Here is a 26064-nt window from a genome sequence, read left to right as displayed (position 1 = left end):
CTCTTTTTTCTGCTTTCACTTTTGAACCGGAAGTCTTGGAAACAATAAATATGTCATTCTTGGACCAGATGAATCGACCCATATAAGCCACACACATAGGTCGTTTTAATTCTATTTTTAATTGTTTGTCATTCGTGTTGTTTTGTTGCTGCTCTTCCTACAGAGTGGGAGCAATCGTCCCCACATTTGGTCCAGAACATCCTGGACTTTTTGATTTGAGATGCTTCATTCAGTTTTGCTTTAGCTGTCCCTCTGAGTTTTTTTCTCAAATGCTGGGCTCAAGGATTACAGCATATTTACTTAGTGCTTTTGCGACCACATTAGATATGATGTCTGAGTAACCATGTTGTTTAGCCATGAGGTAGCGCTGCAGCATCTATACATTTATGAATCTGACTGAGAGGGATGCTACTGTCACGACACTATTAGAGTGGACCCAAAAGCACAACTCAGACAGGAGTAACAAAGATGACTGTCTTTCGTTGGAAACAGGCTGGGTCAAAACCGGGGGATCAGTCGAAGAAGCAAACAAGTCCAAAAAGGGGCAGGGCAGAGAATCAGAGGTCAGGGCAGGCAGGCAGGGTCAGAACAGACAGGTCAGGAATATACTCTAATAACGCTGGAGAACTTGGCACGAAAACACAAGACAATCTGGCAGAGGACACGTTGAAGTGAGTGAACCTAAATAGTGAGGGACTAATGAGGGGATGGGCTGCAGGTGAGATGGGCATGAAGACCAGGTGAAGGTAATGAGGGACTAACGAGGTGATCAGAGGCAGGTGAGGGGAGTTGGATTGACGAGATGGTGTGACAGGATGAAAACAACTATTACAAAAAGGAAGGCGTGGAGCTAAACTGTTACAGCTACAGCCAACTATGCATTACATTTGAACAATGTGACGGTGATGACTAATAATTAGCAATATCCTGGTCACGGTGGGAGTCAGCACGCACTAAGCTGCACGGTGCTGTCATAGATAGTTGCTCCAGAGATGGAAAAGTATTATTTTGTCATTGTACATTTCCAGGTTGTCTTTGTGTGCTTATTGTTGCAAATGTTGGATTGTTGTACATGTATTAACTAATGTATTAACATGTTTGAATTTGTTTTCAGCCCGCTGATGCATTTTGTTTTCGTATTTTTTTTTCAAGAATGCTGTTCAAATATTGTGTGTATAGGGCATTCCACACAGAACACATTTAGACATGTCACAGGAGGATAAGCGTTATATTTAGTGTGTGTCAGATGTCCAGTGAGCCAGCAGGCACAAATGCTGTGGAAAAAAACATAAATGGAACTGAGCCATATTGGATATGACTAATGTCACCTGTGTCTGTAAATCAGCATTATATGCAGATTGCCCGCGGGAATTACCCACAATTCATAGCAGTGTGACGTTATACAGAGGGTCACCAATGGAAGCGTGGAGAAGTAAACAAAGCAGACGGCACATGGTCATTCTGGCAAATGGAAACAAAGATTATATCTCAGATTTATTCATCAAACATTCATTATTGAAGCTGTTTTGACAAAAACAAATATATATATTTTTTAATGACCTCATCTCGTGAAAAAAGATCCTGGAAGATTTTCAAATCAAGGAGTAAAAAGTATTAAATACCCACAATTGTACATATCTTTTTAAGTTGTCATGGTAACACGGTATGTCCCTGACAGTCTCTCACACTCAACCATTCACCAGGTGACGTCAGTAAATCTCTGACTTGGTCGCCATCTACTGGTGAGCTCATGGTACTGTTAAAAGAGCTGCTTGCCCTGGCTTTGGGTGAACTGGCCCTTTAAAACAGGGCGCTGTTGTTCCTCAAACACAAACCAGACCATAATATTCAGGGCTTTTGGGAAGTGTGGCGGTGCTTGAATCATTGGGCAGCAGATCGGTGCTACCATGACAACAACAATGGTACTCTGTTAAAACAAGACTTAAGTTATACACCCTGTTTTTCATTTTATTTCTAGATACCAATTAATGTTATCGCAAGAACATTTTCTTGTAATAAACCATTTCATCTTATCTTTATGAGACCCAACGTCTTATTAAAAAGAGTTTTGTCATTATTATTACATGAGTTGGTGTATTATTGACATAAAACGTGCATATGTTGTGAGAACGGGAGAATCTCAGAACAGGGTTTTCCAAAATGTTTTTCTAGGGATCCATAAAAGTGAATTTATGCAAAAATGTGCATTCCATTTCTAGATTACAGTAGAAAAGGTAAACTAGTCATTGAGATAGATTTACTAAGTTTCCTGTATGTTAATGAAAACATATTCACATTAAATACTTTTTACATGCGACCAAAAAATAAGCATTTTCGTCAGTCAACACAACCTGTTGTTTCATTTGCCCTCATTTAATAAAACAGATCAGCTAGACTTTGTGATTGGATTCAATATTATATTTAGACTGAAATATGAACACGAGGCTCAAAGGGAAAAAAATGGAGCACATTTATTTGGGAAAAGCTGTTCTGGGGGGAATCATGCAACACAAGGCTGTCATCAAGGCTTCAGCTAAGGGTCCAAATACTTGTGTAAACATGAAAGCTGCATTTTTAATACATTTGCAAACATTTTAAAAACCCTGTTTTGCCAATTTGGAGATTTAAGTATGGCGTGAGGGGGGGGGAAATTAATTATACGGGGTCCGACTACTTCCTGGATGCATTGTTGATGTGGACAGGTGGCAATGCAACCATCCAGGGCATTCAATAAAACGTAAACCATATCCATACAGTCTCGCATACTTGGGCTGCGATCCCTCAAAGTTCTAATTTGAACATCCGTTTCTTGCCATTACAACACTTGCTTTAACAAGATACACGAGTTTTGTGATGTGGCAAGATAAAGTGATATGTTGTTCCAACAAATATTTATTGTGGAAACTGAATCATCCGGTATCTTAAATGGAATAAAACCGTAAGAGAATCTCACGGATCAAATTAACCGTCTGCCATGGTGGCAGCAACACGTTGCCGTAGAGACGCCACAAGTCTCTGGTCTCATTGGCTCCATTAAAATGGTCAAATGCCTTCCAGTGTTTACCTTCTCCTCTGAGGTACCGTTACCGGCAATAATTCAGCAAATCTTTTAACGCCTCATGTTGGATTGAGCTAAACTTTATATCTTAGATCCTCTAAAACATGTTTGGTATAAAAAAAAAAAAAATCCCCCTCCGTACGGCTGATTATATTCACGTGCTTTCCTTCATGCATCCTATGAATCCTCGAACATTTTCTGCCCGGACAAAATGAATCCATGGTTGTCATTTCATAAAACTAAAAAGGAATGAAGGCCTCCACACGACAGCGCTCCGATTGTGCTTTGATTCTTTAATTCATCTCTGTGTTTGGCTCTGCCATTATGTAAACCCACAGCTAAATAATAAATAACAGATACAATAACAAGAAGGTAGTAACTCATGACAATGCATACAAACACATGATCAAGCATGGTTTTCGTTTTTAACATGGGCTGCTTCCATCGAAACAAGAAAAAGAAAAAAATAGGACAAAAAGTAAGAAATCAAAAGTAGCCACAAAATAAAGCGGATGCCCCGCCAGTGGAGGAATGCAAGGCTGTAAGGCAACTGGAGCGTAGACAGCGCACTGTGTGTGTGTGTGTGGCAACGTGGAATAGAAACCGTTGCTATCAGAACCCCGAGCAGAGCGCCCTCAGGTTCCATTTTGGTACAAAGTGGACTTCAGAAGCAAACAAATCCTTGTCTCCTTTCGTCAAGGTGCGTTAACTGTGGACTCTTATCCACCCCCTTCGCGATATGAATATGTCCCAAAAGCCTTTCAAAGTCTTGGGGAGAAAAAAAGAAAAAAAAGATGAAGCGACCGTTTAATGGGAGTCGACCCTTCTCGGAGTACGTTTGTTGGTGGAAACTGTGGACGGCGACGAGGTCGACCGTTGCAGCGGACCTCTGACCTGCAGCGCCGTGATCGTCACTCCAGGTCCTGGAGGTTGATTGTGCTTCCCGTGAACTGGGAGTTGTCGGAGCCGTTGTCGTCCTCCGCCATCACCGAAGGTTCCTTTTGAATAAACAGGTCAAACGTGTCAGTTCTCGTATCCGGACGAGGGGTTGCAAAGGGACGGAAACATTTCCACGAGTGTTTTGGCACATTTCCAAAACAACCATCCATACCATAATAACACGACTAAAGGAGCAACAGAAGTCGGACAGCGGTACCAGTGTTGCACTCTGCAGCTCATCTTACTGTAGTTTCACTAAATATGCAGTCTTTTATTAATGCTCAGTGAGTGTAAATACACACACATATATATATATGCATATGTACAGTGGGTATGGAAAGTATTCAGACCACTTTAAAATATTCACTGTTTCATTGCAGCCATTTGCTAAAATCAAAAAAGTTCATTTTATTTTAAATCTGGACAGACAAAAACAGAAATGTCGAAATTTTTGCACATTTATTAAAGAAAAACTGAAATATAACAGTCATAAGTATTCACACACACATGTATGTATGTGTAATATATATATACACATATATACATACATACATATACATAGACACAGACACAGATACACACACTTGTATGGAGAAACTAGTCGCAAGCATTGCTCTGGTGTGATTTTGGCCGATTCTCCCACAGTCTTCAAATCTTGAAGCTTCTGTGAGAACTCTGATCTTTTGTTCTTTTCATAGCTTTTCTATTGGATTCACCCGTATTGTATTAAACACACTGAAGGCATTCGTTACAGAAGGATTTATAAACTTCTGAATGTTCCAGTGAGCACTGTCGAGGCCATATATCCTGGAAGTGGAAAGAACATCATTTCACCATAAACCGGCCATGGCCAGGTGCTCCTCGCAAGATTGAGTGAAAACAACCATCAGAAGAGTTGTCCAAGAGCCAAGGTGCATGCTCACCATCAAGACTCCACGACTGAAGAACAAGTACAATGAATGGTTTTAAAGTTTAGTGCACAACATTTAAACAAGCTTGTGAAATATTGGGAGAATATAGTCCGGTCAGCTGAGCACAATGAAACTCGTTGAATGCCATAATAATACACACCATGCTTGGAGGTCAAATGGGACTGCTCATCACCACAAACACACCAGACCAACAGTGGAGTCTGGGGGTGGGAACATCGTGGGGTGGGGCTGTTTTTCAGCATAACGCTGTGGCAAACTTCATAGAATTGAAGGAAGGTGAAATGGAAAAATGGATCGATAAATTCTCGTGATAAAATCTGCTGCCATCTACCAGGATGATGAAGATGAAACGAGGGTGGACATCTCAGCAAGACAATGATCGCAAACACAGAGCCGAGGAAACTCAATTGGTTTCAGAGAAAGCGAATAAAGCCAATCACCTGACTGGAATCCATGAGAACATCTATGGAATGAATTAAAGATTAGAGTTCCCACGGAAGCTTCAAGATTTGGCTGTTTGCGCGGAAGAATCACATGTGAGCAACGAGCGACTAGTTTCTCCATACAGGAGGCGCCTTGAAGTCAGAAAGTCTTAATGTTACAAGCATTACATTAATTTCACTCAGTTTGTTCAATACTTTTTCGCTGTGTCATTCCATTATATTAAACAAAACTTAATTTCTGAACTTATTTGTTCTGTTTTTTTTGTATGTATGGATCACTTGGGTTGTTACCAACATCTGGTGAATATTTCAAGAGCACCATTAGAAATATATTTACTGAGAGAAATTGTGACACGTTCAATACTTATTTTACCCGGTGTGTGTGTGTATATATATATATATTGAAGTAGCCAACAACTGTATTAACATCTGTATGTATTCAACAACTGACTGTCAAATCAAAGAAAAAAAGGGTTTAATTGAATAATATCTCAACAATATTTATTATTACAGATTTCAAATGAAACGAGGAATTATAAATAATCTAATAATAAATAAATGTTCCCTCCTTTCAAACTGGAATTAAAAATATAAACATTACAGAAGTACTTCATTTGAGAAAAATGTTCTTAACTGAATTGTCCTGCAGCTTTAAATTCAGTAATGTCAATCAAAAGAGCCACGGTATTAAAGTCCTCTCATCTTCTAAATAGAGAAAATGTGTGACGGAACTTTATCTGTAAACCTCTTTTTTCAGCTCTATTCTCCTCAGATTTGTGCTTTGTCCCGTAGTGGCGCTTCACATCGCTGCTTTAACCCTTGTGTTGCCTTCGGGTCAATTTGACCCGATTCAATGTTTCACCCTCCTGTCGCCTTCGGGTCAATATGACCCGATTCAATGTTTAATCCTCCTGTTACCTTTATATTTACTAACATATTTTACCCTTGAGGTCAATATGACCCCAGCTATTAAAATCTCCAGAAAACAAGTAAGTGTCAGGTACTTTATGTTTGTTTGTTGACTCCCGAAAGAACACCGACATTAAACATTGAATCGGGTCAAAATGACCCGAAGGCAACACAAGGGTTAATAACTGCTGCCACAATGTTGGCAAAACAAGCTAGCAAGCCCGTCAACTTAAAACCAACTAAAAGCCAATTTAACATGATTCAACCGTTTAGAACAAGCGGTGAGGAAAACCACCTTTTAATAAGTCCTCCGGCCTGAACGAGCTCGTTACCATGTGACAGACCTTGGGGGTGCGTTTACACAACATGACCAAAATAATCTCATCCATAAAGAGAAGCTCCGATAGATGTTGAACACATTGTCAAGGACATTTGACTTTCTCCATTTCCATGTGTTTTCAATGACTAGAAAATTAAACTATTTGAGGTTTTCTCTGAAGCACGGGAACCCAGGCGGTGCCAACACGAGCCGTGAAGTCAAACACAGCTTGGAAAGGTGTTCTGTTCAAAGGAAATGTCACCAATAACTAAATATGGGCTGTCGAGTGCAGGGGTTTGCATGTGTTCTTTAACAGGAAGGACTCAAAACATTTTAGATTCTCCTTTTTTTAAATATCTACATTTATCACCATCATTGTGTTCTTTTATTTCCATTTGTGGATGTATTCAAATAAAGATTTCACTGTATCACTTGATGGAGTTCTGTTTAAAAAGATAATTAAACTCTTCCCACCTGTAAAATGTTGACAGGCAGGTCGGCAGTGAGCTGAGAGTGGGAGCTGGAGGGTTGAGAGCTCAGCTGGAAGGCCAGGTCTCCATCACTGGCAGGGTCATCCTGCATGGACACACACACATCCATCAGCATGTCTTACCACAGCAGCTATGCTTTATTTTCTCAACACGGCTCTATGAAGTATTTGAATCAGGTTTAGTCGTGTGGTAATGTCATCAGAAACACACATGCACTGTAGTTGGGGGAGAAATTGTATTCTGAGATGTCTGGGGATCTCACCTGCAGCAGCTGAATCTGGACATACTGGGCCCCGGTGACGGGGTCACGCAGGGTCAGGCCCCCATTGGTTGCTGCTGCCGCTCCTTCACCATAACGAACACCAGAGGGAGCCATGGGTGTGGGAGACGACGCTGCCTTCACTCCTTTAGTTTTCCTCTGACTCGACCCTGAAACCCCTGGATTCAGCAGAAAGACGTCACTCGCTGTAGTTCAGTCCCTTTGGTCTCCTCTCCGTCTCGTCTTGGAGCATTAAATGCGTCTCACCAGAGGAGGCTGGAGGACCTCGTTGCTTCTTCTTTTTGGCCAGCTGGATGGCTCTGTAGTCAGTCCTAGCTGAGCCTCCACTCTCCTGAAGTACAAAACAGGACTGCATGAGTGACCACATACGCCATGTAGGCTTTTTATGGTTAATACCTACTAGTCAAGCAGAGTTACATCATAGAATACAACAAACACATAGCTCGTTGAAAGACTACTCCATTGAGTTAGCATTGTACTCCTAGAAAATGAGATTTAACGTTTTTGTCCGTCTTATTGCGTCCTTTAACATCAGACCGACGATGGATGGCTTTTAAAAAAAAGGTACAAATCTGTTTACTTTTGTGTCCCTCGTCAAAACCTGGAAAGCATAAGATGTGCGTTATGCTAGTAGTAGCTAATGTAGTCTGCAGCAAGGTGCGGTCACTTCTTTTTAACCAACAGTGACATCACACAGCTGCCTCTGGAGAAACGCATGGCTTCAGAGAACTTCACATCTGCAGTAGTCCGCCCCAAGTCCTGGAAAGCAGGTATAAAACCCTTTAAACCGCACGGCAGCATGAAAACTCACCAGGAAGCTGGTTGGTGACATGGCAGTGAGCTCCTGTTCTTTCTGTGGGCTGAAGCTGCTGCTGTGACTGGGGAAAACAAACTGGGTGAGGCCTTTCTCTCCCTCCTGAGGTCCCAGCGCCTCCACGCAGCCCAGCAGCGGCCCCGCTCCCTCCTGGCCACCCACCTCCACCACCTCCGAGGGCGAGGCCAGCGGCTCTGCGACAGGGGCCGCCGCAAGGGAGGCAGCGGGCTCCACACTCAGGGCACTGGAGGAGCTGAGTGGGTGCTGCAGAGCGGGGTCCACAGAGGCACCGGCGCCCTGCACGGTGAGAGCCGGGAGGGTCCCCAGGGCCTCCGGGGTGACCGTCTGCACATCGTCCAGATTGAGAGTGCCCTGTGGGGGCAGGACGTCGCCCACTGATCCTTCCAAACCGTGATGGGGGCCCATATCAGCACTGGCTGCCAGGATAAGAGGGTCCGCGGCTTTGGCCAACGTGGTACTAGTGCCGATCCCCATAGTGGTGCTGACCGAGGAGGGGTCAATGGTGAGGATGCCTGAGCTGACCAGGGAAAGGTCCATGGTAAAAGTGCCGTTACAGTCACTCTCAGCGACGGGAATCCCCACTCCGATGCCAGCAGAGGGTGCACCCCCACCCGGCACGGCGGAGAAAAGAGAGCTGAGGTCCAGGTTGGTCAGCTGGTCGCCCCCGGCAACTCCGGGCCCGGCCACTGTTGTTGGGGTGGAGCTGATGAGCTCGCTGCTGGGGGTCAGGGTGGGCGTGGTCTCCATCTGGCTGAGAACATCTGGGATGGAGAGAGGGGAAAGTCTGGAAATGTTATGGTACTAATGGACTAAATCCATCATGTTTCATACAATCGTATACCAACAAACCAAATCCTTATTTTAGTAAAACATAACAATCACAAATAACTGCTTCTAGTTTGCTGAATGTTCATGGGTTTCATAATTAGCTCCAATTTTGAAAATGTTCATTAATCCCAAGACAAACTATTTTCAAGAATAGTGAAGTGTACCTTTGGGGCTGAGACAGTAAAGTTAACATAGTATAGTGGTATTGTCTAATTTATCATCTATGTGCCATGAGAATGGACGTGTGTGTGTGTGTGTGTGTGTGTGTGTCCGTGAATGAGTGAATGTGCTCCTCTGTGCACAGCTAATCTCCCACCTGAATAATATTCTGAGAATTCAGTTGTTGCTGTGGTCTCAAGGACCTCTCGTGGTTGCGGTCACTGAAACGCCTTCCGTTCCGTTTCATACTGCCGTTGACGGCCTGCTGTCTCACTAACGTAGTCATTTCTTTGTCAGAGAAAAACGGGACAGTAAACAAGTCTGAGACCTTTTTTCAAATTTTCTATAGGTATTACGATAATATTGTAAATTCTTTTGATCATGATTGCCATGGAAACCTGACATTCCATAACATTATTCAAATTGTACAGAGACATAAGTAGGGATGGGTACCGTTTGGGTTTTTTCCAATGCCGATGCCTAAACCGATACTTGAAAAAAAGAGAAGCAGCGCAAAACGACGATTGAAAACGACGACATTAAAAACCTTTTCGGCCGTATTCCCTGTAAAAGCCGTTCTCATGGCTGCACTGACAAACATTGAATATCAGACTGTCACACTAGTAGCCCACGCGAGCTACGAGCTAGCTTGAATATAGTTATGCCTAATTTATTGTTTGTTGGCCTACTTTTTTTAAATCGGAGTTAAGGGACCGGTCTCCCCATCGCAGGTGCCAGGGAGCTCCCAGCCTGCCGAGCTGATGTGGTCGGCACGGCTTCACGCAGACAGTCAAACACGGTGCATGTCTCCGCTTTCAAATGGATGGCATGCGTTGCCAGATGCTTTATCAAACCTGACCCGTTTCCTCCACTCCACGCAATTGTTGTTGCATTTGCTGCATGTCACATTGTTAAACATTTTTTTGAGAAATACAGCTAAAATGTTTGACTGTTTACTTTTCTAGCCAGCTACTGTAGCTATATAAATGATAGGCTATCGTTTTTCAATTTCAAATCGGCTCCTCATGCACCGAAAGGAAGCACCGTAATGTGTGTTGCGGTTCGGTCTTGAAAACCGGTGTTCAGTCCCTAACCCTGGACATAAGTGGGCCGCCTATGAGCTGCACCACTCTGATGAAGGAGGAGGCATCAGTAGTGTTCATGCATTGCTGTGCTGGTCACTCACCAGGACTGAGGTGGTGGTGTTTGAGCATGTGGCTCTTAAGGCTGCTGCGGGAAGAGAAGTGCTTGGAGCAGTTGGCCATCGGACAGCGAGTCCTCAGGGTGCTGGCGTCCTGCTTATGCTTCTTGGAGTGGATGTACAGGCTGCTGCGTGCTGAGAACTTGGCATTACAGCCTGAAGAACATGAAAGAAACAAAAGTCAGAAATTATAAACTCTTCAGATGATGTGAAATGACTCGGTGAAAATAACTTTTTATTTTACTAGTGACAAAAAAACTCATTTGAATAATGACTTTCTCCCAGCAAAAGCGCCTTCTCCTATACTATATTTGTGGTACCTGTACATACCTTCCGCATGGCACTGGAAGGGCTTGGTACCCAGGTGGATGATACTGTGACCCTTCAGGTGCTCTGCCCGGGTGAAGGATTTCCCACAACCCTCCTCTGTACAGACAAAACGTCGGTCATCTTCGTGTTTCCTGATAAACACAGAGGAATATAGGTCAGTACTGGTGGACAGAGAATACATTAAGAAAATGGAAGGAAAGAATTGTCCATTTTGATTCAACTACATCAAAACTGATATAACAATAAGTAAGACGGCAGGGGGAACCAAAACTTCCCGTACAATGAAAACATACTGGTTCTCAACAACACTCACTTTTCCCAAAATAAAGCAGGACTGCAATGGTGAACTAAAGTTTAGTCAAACAAAATCAGTATCGTTGTATAAGCACTTACCGTTTATGTCGGAGCAACTTCGACATGCTGGTGAAGGACCAGCCACAGCCCTCCGAGTCACAGACAAACGGTCTCTCACCTGGAAACGGGACATTCGATTTTAATTTACCTACAACCAGTACGACCAAGATCAACGACTTGTGACTGGCTAACTTTGGGCTACGTTTACAGCTCGCGTCCACACTACTCCAGGGCTTTAATCCCCCAAAAAGGGTGGCATTTGAAAACACTACTGACGCTAGGTCAGTTTGAAAACTCCAGGGTTACCTCGTTGCGTAGACGGACAGAAACGTAGACCGTTGAGAAAATGATGACGGCGACCCCTGCATTCGCTACTCGATTGGGTCTTAGCAGTAACGTCCTGCCCTGACTGGCGGCGTGACTACGTGGCTTTGATTACTGATCGACTCGAGTGTTTAATTAAACATGGATAACTGAATACAGGCGTTGTCTATACTAAGCAGCTGTTGTACAGTTAAATTCAGAATTTTAAAAAGCCAACGTGCGGAGGAAGCAGCCGTTATTAGAGCGATTAGTGAGATGCGTGTCCAGCGGCGACGTACACAAAACTGAGGACTCGCCTTTTCTTACCAATGCTTTTTTTTCTTTCTGCACAACTTTTGTGAAGTACACAAAGAAACAGTCAAAGAACAAAATCATGAATGTTCTCCAGCACGACAGAATTCTGCCACCAGCGGTGGAAACGAGTGAGAGATGCGTTTTGACCAAATGCATTAGTATGCATTAGTATGGAAAACGGAGGGAGATCGTTTGTTTTGAAACCTTGCTTATTGAACAGAAACGTATTAGTGCCGATTGTGACAATATATTGTTTTGTAAAAATGCAAACAGCTGCTTACATCTGAACTAAGTGAATAGAGGGCAACACATAAGTAGCATCATGTGATTGGGGGATGACTTATTCTTTAAAAAAACCAGCCTCAACCATCCACACTCTGGACAGCGTTCCCTTAAATGCAACAACATCGAGTACTCTCATCTTGCATCGGCTCACCGGTGTGACTTCTCATGTGGATTTTGAGACGACAGGCCTTGTCGTACGTCTTGTCGCAGCCCGGGAAGCTGCAAGTGAAGTGGCCCGTTTCTCGGAAGTGAGTGCGATTGTGGGAGAACAGGGCACTGAAGGTGATGAAGGTTTTTTCACAGCCTGCACATGACAAGAGGGAAACGTGAAGGACGACAAGAGTAGATCGTCTTTGGGATAAAATACCAGATTTATAGAGAAGATAAACATGGTGGGGTGGGTACAGATTACTAGCATAATGTTCCACATGTGTGACTCCACTTACTTTGTGTAGAGGTCATCTGCTTCATAAGGGGGAGTGTTAATATGATAAAACACAAGCAAAGTATTGAGATACAAATCCAACATTCAGCTTGTGTTACCTGGGAATTCACACTTGTGCGGCCTCTGCGGCTCGAAGTGGACCCTCTGGTGATTGGTGAGTCGCGTCGCACTGCGAAACCTCTCGCTGCAGACCTCGCAAACGAAGGCGTTGTCCAGCTCGTGGACTTTAAAGTGAGCCTTGAGGTTATAGACCGTGGTGAACCGCCGCCCGCAGCCCTTGAACGGACAGGTGTGCGGCCGCTGCTTATCGTGGGACTGAAGATGCCGCTTCAGCTTGTAAGAGGTGGCAAACGCCCAGCCGCAGCCCTCGACGGTGCATTTGTAGAGGCGTGGGTCCTCGGCATGGTGCAGGAAGTGGACTTTGAGTTTCTGACGCGTGTTAAATACGCTGAAGCAGCCTGGTTCTGGGCACCCAAAAGAAGCCACGGCCTCCTTCTTGGACCGTATGAGCGGCACAGACTGGAAGTCCCGCCTGTCACAGTCTGCCGCAATAGTTTTGGGCGCCGGGGTAACCAGATCGGCCTCTGTCACAGCGTACAGCGTCCCTGGCTCCTGCTTCACTAAGGGACAGGAGTCCAGAGATGTCCCAAGCTCTGATAACGAGCAGTCATCCACCAGAGCCAGCTCGGAGTCACTCACAGACAAACCAGGCCTGGGCTCTTCCTGCTGGCTGGAGCTGGACACTGCCAGGGTGCTGATCTTCCCGATGGATTTAGTGCCACTGTCATAGTTGAGAAGAACAATGTCCTCATGGTCTTTCATGCCTAGGTGCTCCTTTAAGCTGACCATGTCGTCCTCTTTGTGCACATATCCCTCTGGTGGGGCAGCGAGAGTCAGTATCCCGTTTTCTATCGTCACTATGATGCTTTGGTTGTTTATTGTGATGGTACCGGAAAAGGTTTCACTCGCGGGCGGACTTGTGGAGACCGTGACCGGGTTTGCGTTGCCCTGCAGCCCCGCTGGCTCTGGAATAAAGTCCGAGGTGTCCATGGCTTCCGCGACACCAGAGCTTCCTGAAATCAAGGCTCCGCTCTCGTCAACACGGGAGTGCGACGAGAGCTCCCTGACCAGTTTACTTTCATTGTTTTCGGTGCAAATCTGGCCACATATCTTATCACCATATTTGTTTGTCAAAACAACATCCTCGACGGTGTGGTGATATCGAGTCTGTTTCGCGTTACCCACGGTGGCGTGGTCGTTTATCAAATTGAAAACATGGTCGGCTTTTTTCAGGGCCTGGGCATCAAGACAGTTTAAGTTGTCGTTAGATTCATACAGAATAACGTCACTGCTGTTTCCACCCTCCATGGAGCCATAGGGATTTGCATTAGAGCACGCTGGTCTTTTACCTTTCATTCGATCGCAACCCTCCGGGGACACGTCCGGCCGCTGTTTACTCGCTTCGCCGTTGCCATCCTCTTGCACGACATTAAAAACAACATACAATTCCTGGGTGGTTTTCTCAGTCCGATTCGCCGTGCTGAAGCTCCCCGGCAGAGTAGCGCTGTGGCTGGCGAGTGCCGGCTGCTTGTCCTCACGCTGTTGCCGTAAAACTGGAAACGGTAACGTTAACTGCCTCTGTGGCATCGGTTCCTCTTCCCCTTCAAACAGAGGCAGCGCCATTTGCATTACAGTATCCCCGCATTCTACCCCATATTTCCAGGCAGTCTTCACAAACTCCCGCGAACCGAGCAGCGCGTCGAGCTCATTGTCTTTCTCTGTGCTCACGTTATGAAGTCCGACATTCGGTCCGTTGATCGGTAAATGTGTTTTATCGCTCGGTTGTGGTTTGCTGATAGGCGAACAAGCCGCTCCGCTGCCATTTTCCGCCAGTAGGTGAAACGGTGAAGTCCTCGGCCTGGTGTTGTTGTTGTTGTTGTCACTGTGTGGCTCCGTCTGCCCCAGTAGATCATTCGCTTCATTTTCGTTGGAAATAAAATAAGGTATCGGGCCTGTCGCTGATTGAAGATGAGACAAAGTGGTCCCGTGGAGGGCGCCATGTTGAATGTGAATGTTTTGGGCACCAGAAAGCCCCTGCATTTCCATCTTGGTATCCCTGTAGCAGCGACACGGAAAGGGCCCGCCCTAGTCGAAGGAGGCGTTCCAGAAGCCACTACACGGTTTACAGCAGGCCGGATGCTGCCTTTCCGGCCAGCATGGAAATTATGCTGTCAAGGGTGGAGGTAAAAGTCCTCGGCGATTTATATAACGTGTATACCATTTAGTTAACTCCCAAAGACTTGTTGTCGGCCACCATTTTAATTAATCCCCAAAGACTTGTATTTTTAAAAAAAAGGATTTCCGCCAAACAGCCTTTAATGGTAGCTTTTTCTAAGTTTGATATGCCTAAATTGACGAACACACTAACCAAATCCCAAAAAGCACGTCTGCATTTCAGTTGACCATTTCAGTATATGCTAGCTGTAAGGAAGGAAACTCATTAGGCTCCAACATTTTATAAGAGGCTAGTTAATTTAAAAAAAGATCAGTATGCAAGGTCTATTAAACCTTGGGCTAGGATCTACGAGGAGTACCTGAAGGCAGCGTTAGTATCAGAGTTAAGGGAAACTGGAGTGGATTTTGCAGCAGTGGATCCGAGTTAGATTTAGATTTGTTATTACCAATGAGTAACACATGTAAATATACTTGTATGAACCATTCTCCTAATAATGCTTTAACTTTAAATGTTAAGCCAAATGATTTAATAATGTATGAAATAAACCTTCCAAATAATAGTTAGTGTTTTATTTTTCAACTGTTTTTCCACTGAGGGGCAGTGTTGTAATATGAATCATAAAAATTAAAATTCTCAGAAAAAACACCAGCTTTATTACCAATGTAAACCAATATTTAAAGAGCATGGCACCCTTAGGGTGCACACCACTTTTAAGATCCACATTTTGCTATTACAATTGGACTTCTGATTGTAATGGGATGATAATAAAAGTATGTCGTAGACTAGGATACTACATGCCATAGCAATTATGTTAAATACATTCAACATGATTTCTTCACCACACTCAGGGATATAATATTAAACAATGTAACAACTTTCAATAACATGTGGGCTAATAGCTAAAAAACCGAGCACGGAGAAACTCTGATAACACACAGGAGAGCGACTTTATTCTCTGCTCAGGTAGACCCCACTATATCTTTGTATAGATAAAGGTTTTTTGCTACTATATTAAAGCTCTAAATTTAGAATTTAGCACATTTAAGCTGTACAAATGCTCTACCCTTAAAACATGTTGTTCTGTCCCTAACATTACCCAACAATAACTGTAAAAAATCACAAACTATGGATGAGCTTTAAGCATCATCATTATTTTGGTTTCTAAGCAAAAGCTATAAAACACTTGACAAAACTAGAACTCAATTTTGACCGACACAAATGAAGACAATGAGATATTTAGAGAATCAAGAGAGGAACAAAAAGGAAGGAAGGAAGACTCACAAAATATTCTGTACATCACTTTCGATGTATTTACATTTCACCCGTGTAGGCTGCTTGGATCACACCGGGCGGGGGAAGAGGTGAGCGGTATGCCGTCAGTGAGTGTCATCAACTAATACTGTACACTGTATAGAAAGCTCCACATGCTTCATACAAAAGTATTCGATACATTTTTGTGACTGCGTGTTGGCATACTTCTTGATAACAACACACGCATGCATAAATGTTTCAAACACAGTATGATACAAATCTATCCTACTGTTGGTGTGGCTCCCATATGGTTGGGATCATCACATTGGTCCCTCCAAGTACACTGCACGCAATAAGAGTAGAAATAGAAATAACGCTCCTTCACAGAACTGTCAACACAAGTAGGAATGTTGTTGGAAGTCCTTTTCCAGATATGACTAAATATATAGTAAGTGTTTTTTTGTCTTTTTCTGAATGAGTACAATCAATGGCAGCATATCAGCCAAACAAGCATGCAAAACATCACATATTTCCTGTTTTGTCATATAAAAATAGAGTCCTCCCTCGTAACACACTTGTAGGATTATGACAGGAATAAGGCCACATATCCATTTCCTTTCGGATACAATACGACACATGCTTGATAATCCAGCTGTTATTGTTATAATTGGTGTTTCAGACCTTCCTGGACTGTTTGAACCCATTTGTTCACTGAGTGCCAAATGTCGGATGACAACAAGTTTGGACGTGACTGCACGATATGTGTGGATGTGAGAAAAGGAATCATGCATGCAGAAAGCAAAGGCAAAACCCAATTTTTTGATCACAAAACAAAAGATTTCTGAAAATAAAGTCAAATTGTAAATCTGTGTGGTTATACAACAGCTGGTGAGTTCAGACTGAGGCAAAATGATGCATACATTTTTCCAAAGTAGTTGGTCTGAGCAACTTTGACAGAGAACTACATGCCAAACCTCACTCTCTTTTGTCACTCTTTTTGTTGCCGCCTTGTCTCTGGTGAGAAATGAAAAGAAGACCCCTGACACTTTCACACATTCTCCGCTACAAACAAAGTATTCTGGGCCGTGAAATGCGCGCTGACCGAGTCTGCTCATTTTAAACAGATACGTGCTCCAGACAGCTCATGAATGATTCATCCCAAATGACAGCCCCAGCTGAGAGTTACAATTTAGAGGGCAGGGGGCCGGGGGCAAATTCATATTTAGTTTTGTGAGCAGGGCTGAAAAACCCACTCGATATTGTTAAATTGTATAGTGGCTTGGAGGAAGTGGAGGTGCTGGGAGTGGGGGGTATTTCAGCCTGTTCTCTATCCCGAGCCAATTTCATGCTCGTATACATATTTCCTGTTTACAGGGGGGCCTTGCAAGAGCCTTCCTTCTTGTCCAAGTGGGATTAGTTTCGACTCGCCAAGGCTCAGTCTCGGAATATCGACCTTGATATGTAGAGCACCCTCCACCCCCTTCTACATCAAAACATATTTGAATTTTACCTTTAGCAATTTCATGAAGCAATAAAAAAGCAAACCATTGGCTCGCAGATGGCACAACCAGGACCTCATTAAATTCCTGCCTCTCTATTCTCGGATCCACCGCATTTCCTGTCAAGCCTTCAAAATGCCATGAGGATAAAACTAGGAACGGCCACCGGCTCCAGCGCGGTCTTTCTTTACAACTTGTAGATATCAATGGGTCGGCTGATATCACTGTGAGAAGAGAAACTGGAGTGAGGTGGACGGAGCTGTGGACTCGCCCTCTGCGGGGGAAGTTGTGCTGGCAGATAAGTCCTTGGGTGGCTTTATTGATGACTGAGGAAAACGTACGACACTAGATTTGATTGAAATGCAGTTTCTAATTGAGTTGTGTGTTACAGGTGTGTGATAGGTGCAGAAATGTTTTTTCTACATTTCCAGTTCAGGTGTTGTTGGAGCGATCCATCCCCACCACCTCTTCTGGGAGGTGTGCCCTTCAATCTACTGCGGAAACGATGTTCAGAAGCCTGACTCGTTACCTGACCCTGAAAACCATGAAACAAACACACACACACGCACATCCACACACACATGCACACACACGCACACACACATCCCTTTGCTCAGATCTCGGACCACTGTTCTGCTGCTCTCGCTGCCCTCATCTCAGGCGTGCATGTTGCGTTCCTTGGGGCCAGGTTTGGTGGACGTGGTTGTGGTGGTGGACATTGAGGGGGAGTCTGAGCTTGCAGGCAGAGGGGGCCGGGGTTCGATCCCCCGGCTCTTCATGAAGGAGAGCAGCTGGTCGGGGATCTCAGCCAGGACATCTTTAGCGAGGCGAGCCATGCTCAGGACCTGGTTCCCCGACCGGTCGATGTAGTCCCGGAAAGGAACAAACTGGATGGGAGTCGGAAAAACAGATACCACAATAAGTGTTTTGCTTTGTGCTTGTTGTTGTGCAGTTACACACTCTGTTTGGTGTGGCATCTGAATACTATGAGTAACTTTCATTTTGTGTTCATTTTGGCAATCTATGTGGATAAAAGTGGTAGTCCCTTTAGAAAACAACAACAACATAATTCAGCTTTTAGGTTCCTTACAGATCATGAAATAAAACAGATTATACAATTCGCCATTATTTATTACAAAAACAAATAGTTCTGCTTCCTTTCGTTCGTCCAACAAAAACAATATGCCAAGAACTGGATCGTTTCAGAATTCATAAAAACTCCTCAAGCTGTCGAGGCAGTCTTTTTCCAATTAAGAACCCTAATAAAGGCTTTTGGTTATCGTTTGGATGCTGCAGTGTCACTGAGACAGATCTATGTGCTACAGGTTGTAATTAAACAAAATAAACTCCATGCAGATGTTTTCTGGTCACAAGGATGAACACCAGGAGTCTCATTTCTAAGTGTTGAGTACGTACAAAACCACTTCCCATGCAAAAATGTGTGATCTATAACACCAACAGACGGGAAAACGTGCAAACCTTTATGGAAACTCTGGCCTACAAACATCTTGGAAACAGATGGTGTGTCAGATTGTAATTCAATGTGAGAGGCATCATTACAGGTTGAATGGTATAATACTTTGTATTTATACACTACCGTTCAAAAGTTTGGGGTCACTAAGAAATGTCTTTATTTTTCAAAGAAAAGCACTGTTTTTTCAATAAAGATAACATTAATCAAAAATACACACTATACATTGTTAATGTGGTAAATGACTATTCTAGGTGGAAACGTCTGGTTTCTAATGAAATATCTCCATAGGTGTATAGAGGCCCATTTCCATCAACTATCACTCCAGTGTTCTAATGGTACATTGTGTTTGCTAATCGCCTTAGAAGACTAATATCTGATTAGAAAACCCGTGCAATTATGTTAGCACAGCTGAAAACAGTTATGCTGGTGATATAAGCTTTACAACTGGCCTTCCTTTGAGCTTGAAGTTTGAAGAACAAAATTAATACTTCAAATATTGATCATTATTTCTAACCTTGTCAATGTCTTGACTATATTTTCTATTCAATTTTCAATTCATTTGATAAATAAAAGTGAGTTTTCATGGAAGACACACAATTGTCTGGATGACCCCAAACTTTTGAACGGTAGTGTATATTCTTTTCATTAGAAACAGTCAAACCAGCAGTGTTATATGTGCTTGTGTGAGCCACAACTATGAGCAATGTCAATTCTAAAAGATATAAACGAACGAAAACCTAAAATCTGATTTTGCTTCATATTTAATCAGCGCTGTCTGCTCTCCTCAACCCAGAGGAGAGGCCGAACCCGACACTCAAGTTCATTTGTGGAGCAGCCGATGAAATTCTCATCAGCTGTAAAATTACTTCAACTAGCAAGTAAAAAACTACACAACAGAGCAACCATCTTCTAATACTGTGCATATATCACCAGTTATTTAGTTTTCATGAAGTAAATGGTAAATGGTCTGCACTTGTATAGAACTTGGCTCGTCTTTCGACCACTCAAAGCGCTTTAACACGACATGTCGTCATTCACCCCTGCACACCCATTCACACCCATGCATACACTGATGGCACAGCCTTTGTGGGCAATTTGGGGTCAAGTGTCTTTCCCAGTGACACACTGACATGGATTAGTGGAGCCGGGGATCGAACCACCGTGTCTGTGAGTAAAATCGCTGCAGTAAACACAATTGTATTGATCTATTTATGGTTTATTCCACAGGGACAGATAGAGAATACTGCACACAGACAAACTGTAAACAGCTCTCCGATGTGAGTATCAGAGCTCACTGGAGCAGAGGAGTTACCATGGTGACTGTCACACACCTACTCCAGTCACTTTACCTTCATCTTCATTACCTGCACATATGGATTGTGTAAATTGGCATCGAGTGGAAATAAAGCCAGCGACAGCTCTGGCACGATCACAGCATATCCTCATTATCAGTACGAATCATTGTGCCGAATAAATGTTGTTCAACTATCAAATTCCCTTTTTATTTTAAGGATAACTCCAATTGTCACCATCATTTTTACATTACATTACATGTCATTTGGCTGACGCTTTTATCCAAAGCGACTTACAGTAGTTACATTCATTCACTGTAGACACAGCTACAGGGAGCAACTCAGGGTTAAGTGTCTTGCTCAAGGACACATCGACTAGGGCGGGGATTGAACCTCCAACCCCCTGATGGAAAGACGGACCTGCTACCCACTCACCCATAGTCGCCCCAATTTTGAAAGGTAACGCTCTGATTCTTGAATACATAACTGTGGATAGGACTGTGAGGACTAAGGACTGTGAGACCTTTAAGGACTATGAGGACTAAGGACTAAGGACTAAGGACTGTGTAAATGGAAGAAATGGGAGTGAACAAGTGTTCCTCCTCTCGGTCGTCTCCGTGATTTACCTTAAAGACCCACGGATCAGCAGATCATCCCCATGCATCAACATTCATGAGATGCTTTGCATTGATGAGCATTTATGGGTGAATATGGGCGTGTAGAGGGCAGGACATGAGGCTGAACCAGCTGCACATATTTACAGGTTGATTCGGGATTCAAAAAAGGAAATATCTCACTGGAACGCGAAATATGCAAGCTTTTAGAAATCCAAGTATTATCTGCCGTACGTGCATTTCCTCCTCCGACACACTGTTTCATAAATGAGACCTCAGAACTGTGGCAGGGCAACGTGTACGTGGAATGCGCTTTACCTGGACGATGTCTCTCTCAGCAAAGCGTCCCCTGGAGGACACCCTGACCTCATCGCCGTCCAGCTCCTCCATAGCTGCAGATTACAAACACATCATTTAAACTGTTTAGGGAGGGTTTGAATCAGGAAAGTCGTTACCTATCAAAGTGACACATATACAAATATAGTTCGGAAGCATTTAAAGAAATTCAGAAAGATTTAGTTGGATCATTTATATTGTACGATCAATTTGAATAATTTCTCGTTTTATTTTATTCGTCCTATTCAGGGGATGTGAACTGTGTCTCTGGCACGCATCCAGTGCTCAGGTCATACTTACTGTATGTGAGTCCACAGCTATGGTGGTTCCTTATGACATTCTTTCTTTTTATTCACACAAAATCAGAGTCATTAGCAGAATTCATTACAAAAGCAACAGCACCAACAACTTGTGCTCACTTCCAGTGTAAATAAAGCAAATCACGTCTCACAGGACAAACGTCACACAAACTTTATTCATGGTTATGTTTATTCCTCTCGTTCCAATCCTCTAAATCCCCCACTGCTTTTAGATCACACTGATAACATAGACATCTATTTGCTGTATGCTAGCACATGACTGTCTTATCCAGGGGAAGGCGCCACAGAAGCAAATCCAATTGAAACAGTCGGCATGAAAAGAGTTTCTCCTCATAGATACGGTGCAAGCCGGTGTCTATGATGTCGGGAACCGAGACCAGAGGGGGTGCAGACCCAGCTTCTGGCGAGCCACGCAGCCGTCCTCGGGGACTAAATAAGAGCTCAGACTAAAGACAGGTTAGCGGCCGCTCCGTAACACATCTGTTCCCTGCTGCTCTCCAAGTGGAGAAAGGAAACAATCACTTATTCTGTAATCCATCCTCATTAGTGCTTATACAGTCCACACGGACAATGGGAAGGTAAAGTCCCTAACTGGAGAAAAAAAACAACAGAGGAATGCATCAGTTTATTTATAGTTTCCTATCAACAAAGCAAATCAGATGAGCAAAGTGACAAACAATCCCTGGCATCTTCTCAAGAGGGACCCTCATCACATCTCAATTTCAAGGGGAAAAGCGAAAAGAAAGAATGATGAGGGAGGATGCTGACGAGAGACTGGTGAGGCTCCACATGGCACATGGAGATGGCCAGATGGTGGTCGGAAGCAGTTGGGAAAAAAGGGATGAGGAGTAGGAGGAGGAGGAGTCATTAGATGTGCTATTATCAGAGAGGGAATAAGGAACAAGCAGACAGAGGTACAAAAGGTATGTGAGAGGACAGAAGAGATGCAATATAAATAAATTCAGAAGATGTTCAAAGTAAAAATGGTTCTAAATGAGGGTAAATCTGGGTTATATGTATGTGGATACATCTGGCATGTATCTGTGGAGACACTGAGGCCAATAGAGACCCTTCTGCTGCCCTCAATACTATATGACACGCGTGTGTCCGCATTTAGACTCACAGTTCAACACACACACACACACATATACACATGTGTTCAGCACATGGTTTGGAGATGATATGGGGCGACAAGGAGATTCTAAATGATGATCGTTTTGATCAAACTAATTCCGTCTCTAAGAAGAAATATCGCCTCGACCAACCAGTCATGTTGCATCACTTCATCATTTTATCCTATTCAGCCTTTTTTCTATGGAATTGTCAGATGTATAGCATTTACATTTTTGAGTTATGGTGTTTTATGAGATCACAGTGACATTTGACCATCACATTCTAACCAGTTCATCCTGGTGTCCAATGGGACCTTTGTGCCAGATGTAATACATTTTGCTTCAACATGTTGTTGAAATATTGCTTTCCCAAGAATATGCCGGTTGTAAGGTCACGGTGACCATCACCCTCGATCACCAAAATAGAGTCCAGGTGAGCGGTTGAAGAAATACCCGCCAGGTGTTTCTGAGACATTGCATTCACAAGGATGACCAACAAAAAATGATTATGATATTACATATTTGCAAATGGGTTACCATCAAAAATAAATCTTAACCAAGCAGGTATAATGTTAGTTGAGCCTGTTAGCATGATAACATTTGCAAATCAGCTGATGGGAGTGTTATGTCAGTTATGGAGGAAGTATTGGACACATTTTTTTCTTTCTTGATGATGGCGCGATGATAAAAAGCCATGACCAATCACCATATCACCAACCCCATGGACCAGACTGTTGTCGACTGTAAATCATGGGTTGGAAGCTGTTATATAAGGTCACATAAATGTGATCTGGAGCCATCCACTTCCTCTTGAGGACGTTACAAAATGTACCTGTATGTTCTCATGCTAGTGTAGCGTAAAATATCAAACCGCCTTTAAAAGGAACCAGAATAAAGGAAAAGATTTCTGGCGGGGGACCCCCAGTCCCCCGTTAGACTGATCTGCCCACATCTTTAATAATACCCCGCCCCATGTCTTAAATGTCCGGGCTGTCAGTCAGATGTGCTCCTTGCTGTGTGTTGATGTCTATTTCATACTTTTCAGTTTTCAAAGGAATACGTCCTTGATGTTGAATATTCCTCAACGATTCAAATTTCCCAAAGGGATCGACAAAGGTGAATCTAATCTTCTGTCATCTTCAAACGTTGTGAATGAAAGACACCTTTTCCAAATGTATCCTAAAATATGTGTTAAATATATTTTTAGCACTGTGGGAAGAAAAGCAGATGAGCTTGAAAATGGGAGTTGGAGGTTTCTGCAACATTTTGATTTCAAAAGGCTGATCCCCACACGGCGCCCCCAGACTCCGCTCTGACTGTGTGTGTGTGTGTGTGTGTGTGTGCGTGTGGGGGGGGGGGTTAGTCAGCTGTGGAAGTTTGCTCAACCAGGGAACAGACATGGGCAAAAAAACAAACATCACTTGATTTATCCTTTTTTTTGCGAGCATCACAGAGCGGACATCGGGCACACATCAGAAAAACCTTCATGTTGAGCGACAAGAGTCTGCAAACTTCTTTTTTTTGCTGCCACTGACAGAAGGCGAATAAAAGGGGTTATCAAAGACAAAGCATCAAACACAGCAGCTCTGCCCTCGGGACTTTCACCTGCCCATGTCTGGACTGAAGCCTCTCTCTCTCTCTCTCTCTCTCACACTGCATTGACCTCTGACCACAAACTTAGCCCTGCACACTGAATAATAGGTCTCTTCCCATGTTACCTGTCTCCATCTGGAGATTTAATTCAAATCATTTTGCCAATTACCTTTTGACAGAGACACCTGTGCATTTCAATAAAGTGAGTCTTTTTTTTAAATTCAGATGTTTTTTTTTATACAGCAGACTGAACTTAACATTAAGAACTGGTCTTATTAACTGCAGATAAAGTCCTGTTCACACAAGGATGTGAATATAATGTCTCTTTTGATTGTCATCACTTCACATCTGAAGGAACTGAATTTAGAGCTGTAGAACAATTCAATGAGTAACATTTAAAAAAAGCTTTCTATTTATTTATCCAGCCCTCATTTAACTTGAGAATATGTATTTATTATTAGATTATGTATAATTTATAATTCACCCAGTTCAATATCAAATCTGACAATATGTATTGTTATTTTTGTATTTATTTTTTATTTGACAGTCAGTTGGTGACTGCATACAGACGTTAATACAACTGTTGGTTACTTCAATATGTATGAAATTCGACTCATTCACAAGAAAAGCTCTTACTCCATTCACAAAATAAGTCCACACATAATATTACCTCCAGATCCATGACACGTGCCAATGTTGCTCTCACCATCGATCATGGAATTTGGCCATCATCTTGTTTATAAACCAGTGAGCGAAAATAAACCTTATTTGGACTGCAGAGGAATGATGTCGAGTTTAACGGCTCTGCTAGCGACCTGTAAATCACTGTAAGCCCCACCCTAACGCTAAAGCATACTCTGCTCTATGGTCCATTTCTCTCGACCACTTGTTTGTGGAACAAGGTGGTCTCTGGCCGCCAACAACCAGGTGGTCGAGAGAGTAGATCATATCGAATTCCACGTGACGACAAAGCTCACCAGAGACTATTCCTTTTCAAGACGTTTGAGATGATCTGGATTGTCAAAGGTTGTTACTGAGCAGTAATAGAAAGTGTGCTCACCTTCTCACTAACTGCATGGTATGGCTATTCTACAGGCAGTGATGAAAAAGAAAAAAGCTGATGATAATTATCTGTGTATGACAGAGAGGTTTGAACATGTTTTAAAAGAACTCCTCACACGCTTATGGCACGATTCAGTGTTCTCCCTTTGTGTCAAAGACTGAGCAGTATTAGTTTATATGGCCAAAAACCTATTGAATCTTGAATCTTAATGGTCTATCTAAGGAGACCCATTTTATAAAAGAACTAGAATCGGCCCTCGGTAGAGCGCATTCCTTCGCATATCACAAGATTGGGCATTGAATTATGAACATGTTGGCATTAGTTGCATGCCAATTGGCTAAAAATTGACTGTGCTATGGTAAAAAGAAGATTTTGACCTTTTCATGACCTTGACCTTTGACCCGATCGATCCCAAAATCTAATCAAATGGTCCCCGGATAATAACAACTCATCCCACCAAATTTCATGCAATTCGGTTTATTACTTTTTGAGTTATGCGAGTAACTCGCATACAAATAAATAAATACACGGCGATCAAAACATTACCTTCCGCATTTTCAATGCGAAGGTCATTAGTAGTGCATGTATACAGTACGACCCTGGGGTCACACGGATCTCCCCTGTGTGTTTTTTTCTTTTTTTGCAGTACTGCAGCTGACATGTTCTATTCGTCCGTGGCTTATCACAGTCTCCTGGATGACTGACGATACCACAGGCATGTAATGGGTGGTGGGCGAGGGGGATGAATTGATGATTTACACGTCTGTGTAGTGGAAGCTTTGAGAGGTTGACATTGACATGTGCACGTGTGTCTGAATTATTTCCACAACGCAGCAACATGAGTGGCA

At 43.1% G+C, this 26064-nt stretch overlaps 2 protein-coding genes across 6 annotated transcripts in view; both read right to left on the bottom strand.

The window, feature by feature from the left end:
- Positions 1-1455: 1455 nt before the first annotated feature.
- Positions 1456-14604, bottom strand: si:dkey-156n14.3 (zinc finger protein ZXDC). 2 transcript variants are annotated; one of them, XM_056438452.1, is made up of 10 exons: positions 12525-14600; positions 12133-12285; positions 11118-11196; positions 10725-10855; positions 10380-10550; positions 8183-8967; positions 7618-7702; positions 7354-7529; positions 7075-7176; positions 1456-4056 (listed from the first exon to the last, which is right to left on the bottom strand). In XM_056438452.1, exons 1-10 carry the CDS (start codon positions 14530-14532, stop codon positions 3970-3972), a joined length of 3777 nt encoding a protein of 1258 aa, XP_056294427.1. In that variant the 5' UTR covers positions 14533-14600; the 3' UTR covers positions 1456-3969. The 2 variants fall into 2 exon arrangements, 1 of the variants encoding a protein (XP_056294427.1); XR_008834511.1 differs by lacking the exons at positions 1456-4056; positions 7075-7176 and having other exon boundaries at positions 7442-7529; positions 8183-8249; positions 8348-8967; positions 12525-14604.
- A 1188-nt stretch (positions 14605-15792) lies between these two features.
- LOC130208980 (copine-9-like) overlaps positions 15793-26064 on the bottom strand; it is a 154047-nt gene continuing 143775 nt past the window's right edge. For all 4 annotated transcript variants that reach the window (XM_056438456.1, XM_056438454.1, XM_056438453.1 and 1 more), the window contains 2 exons: positions 21111-21184; positions 15793-18299 (listed from right to left, as the gene is read on the bottom strand). In XM_056438456.1, the coding sequence (XP_056294431.1) occupies positions 18069-18299; positions 21111-21184 (305 nt within the window). In that variant the 3' untranslated portion in view covers positions 15793-18068. The remainder of the gene's footprint in view (positions 18300-21110; positions 21185-26064) is intronic.

Source organism: Pseudoliparis swirei, chromosome 18 (assembly GCF_029220125.1).
Source record: "Pseudoliparis swirei isolate HS2019 ecotype Mariana Trench chromosome 18, NWPU_hadal_v1, whole genome shotgun sequence".
Classification (NCBI taxonomy): Eukaryota; Metazoa; Chordata; class Actinopteri; order Perciformes; family Liparidae; genus Pseudoliparis; species Pseudoliparis swirei.
Note: the sequence above shows the minus strand (reverse complement) of the source record. Positions and strands in the feature narration are given on the sequence as shown.

Coding starts and splice junctions, on each gene's coding strand:
- si:dkey-156n14.3 (XM_056438452.1), bottom strand. CDS start 14,532: ATGGAAATGCAGGGGCTTTCTGGTGCCCAAAACATTCACATTCAACAT. Junction 12,286..12,524: donor GCACAAGTGTGAATTCCCAG/GTAACACAAGCT, acceptor TGTCATGTGCAG/GCTGTGAAAAAACCTTCATC. Junction 7,530..7,617: donor AGGTCCTCCAGCCTCCTCTG/GTGAGACGCATT, acceptor TGCTGAATCCAG/GGGTTTCAGGGTCGAGTCAG.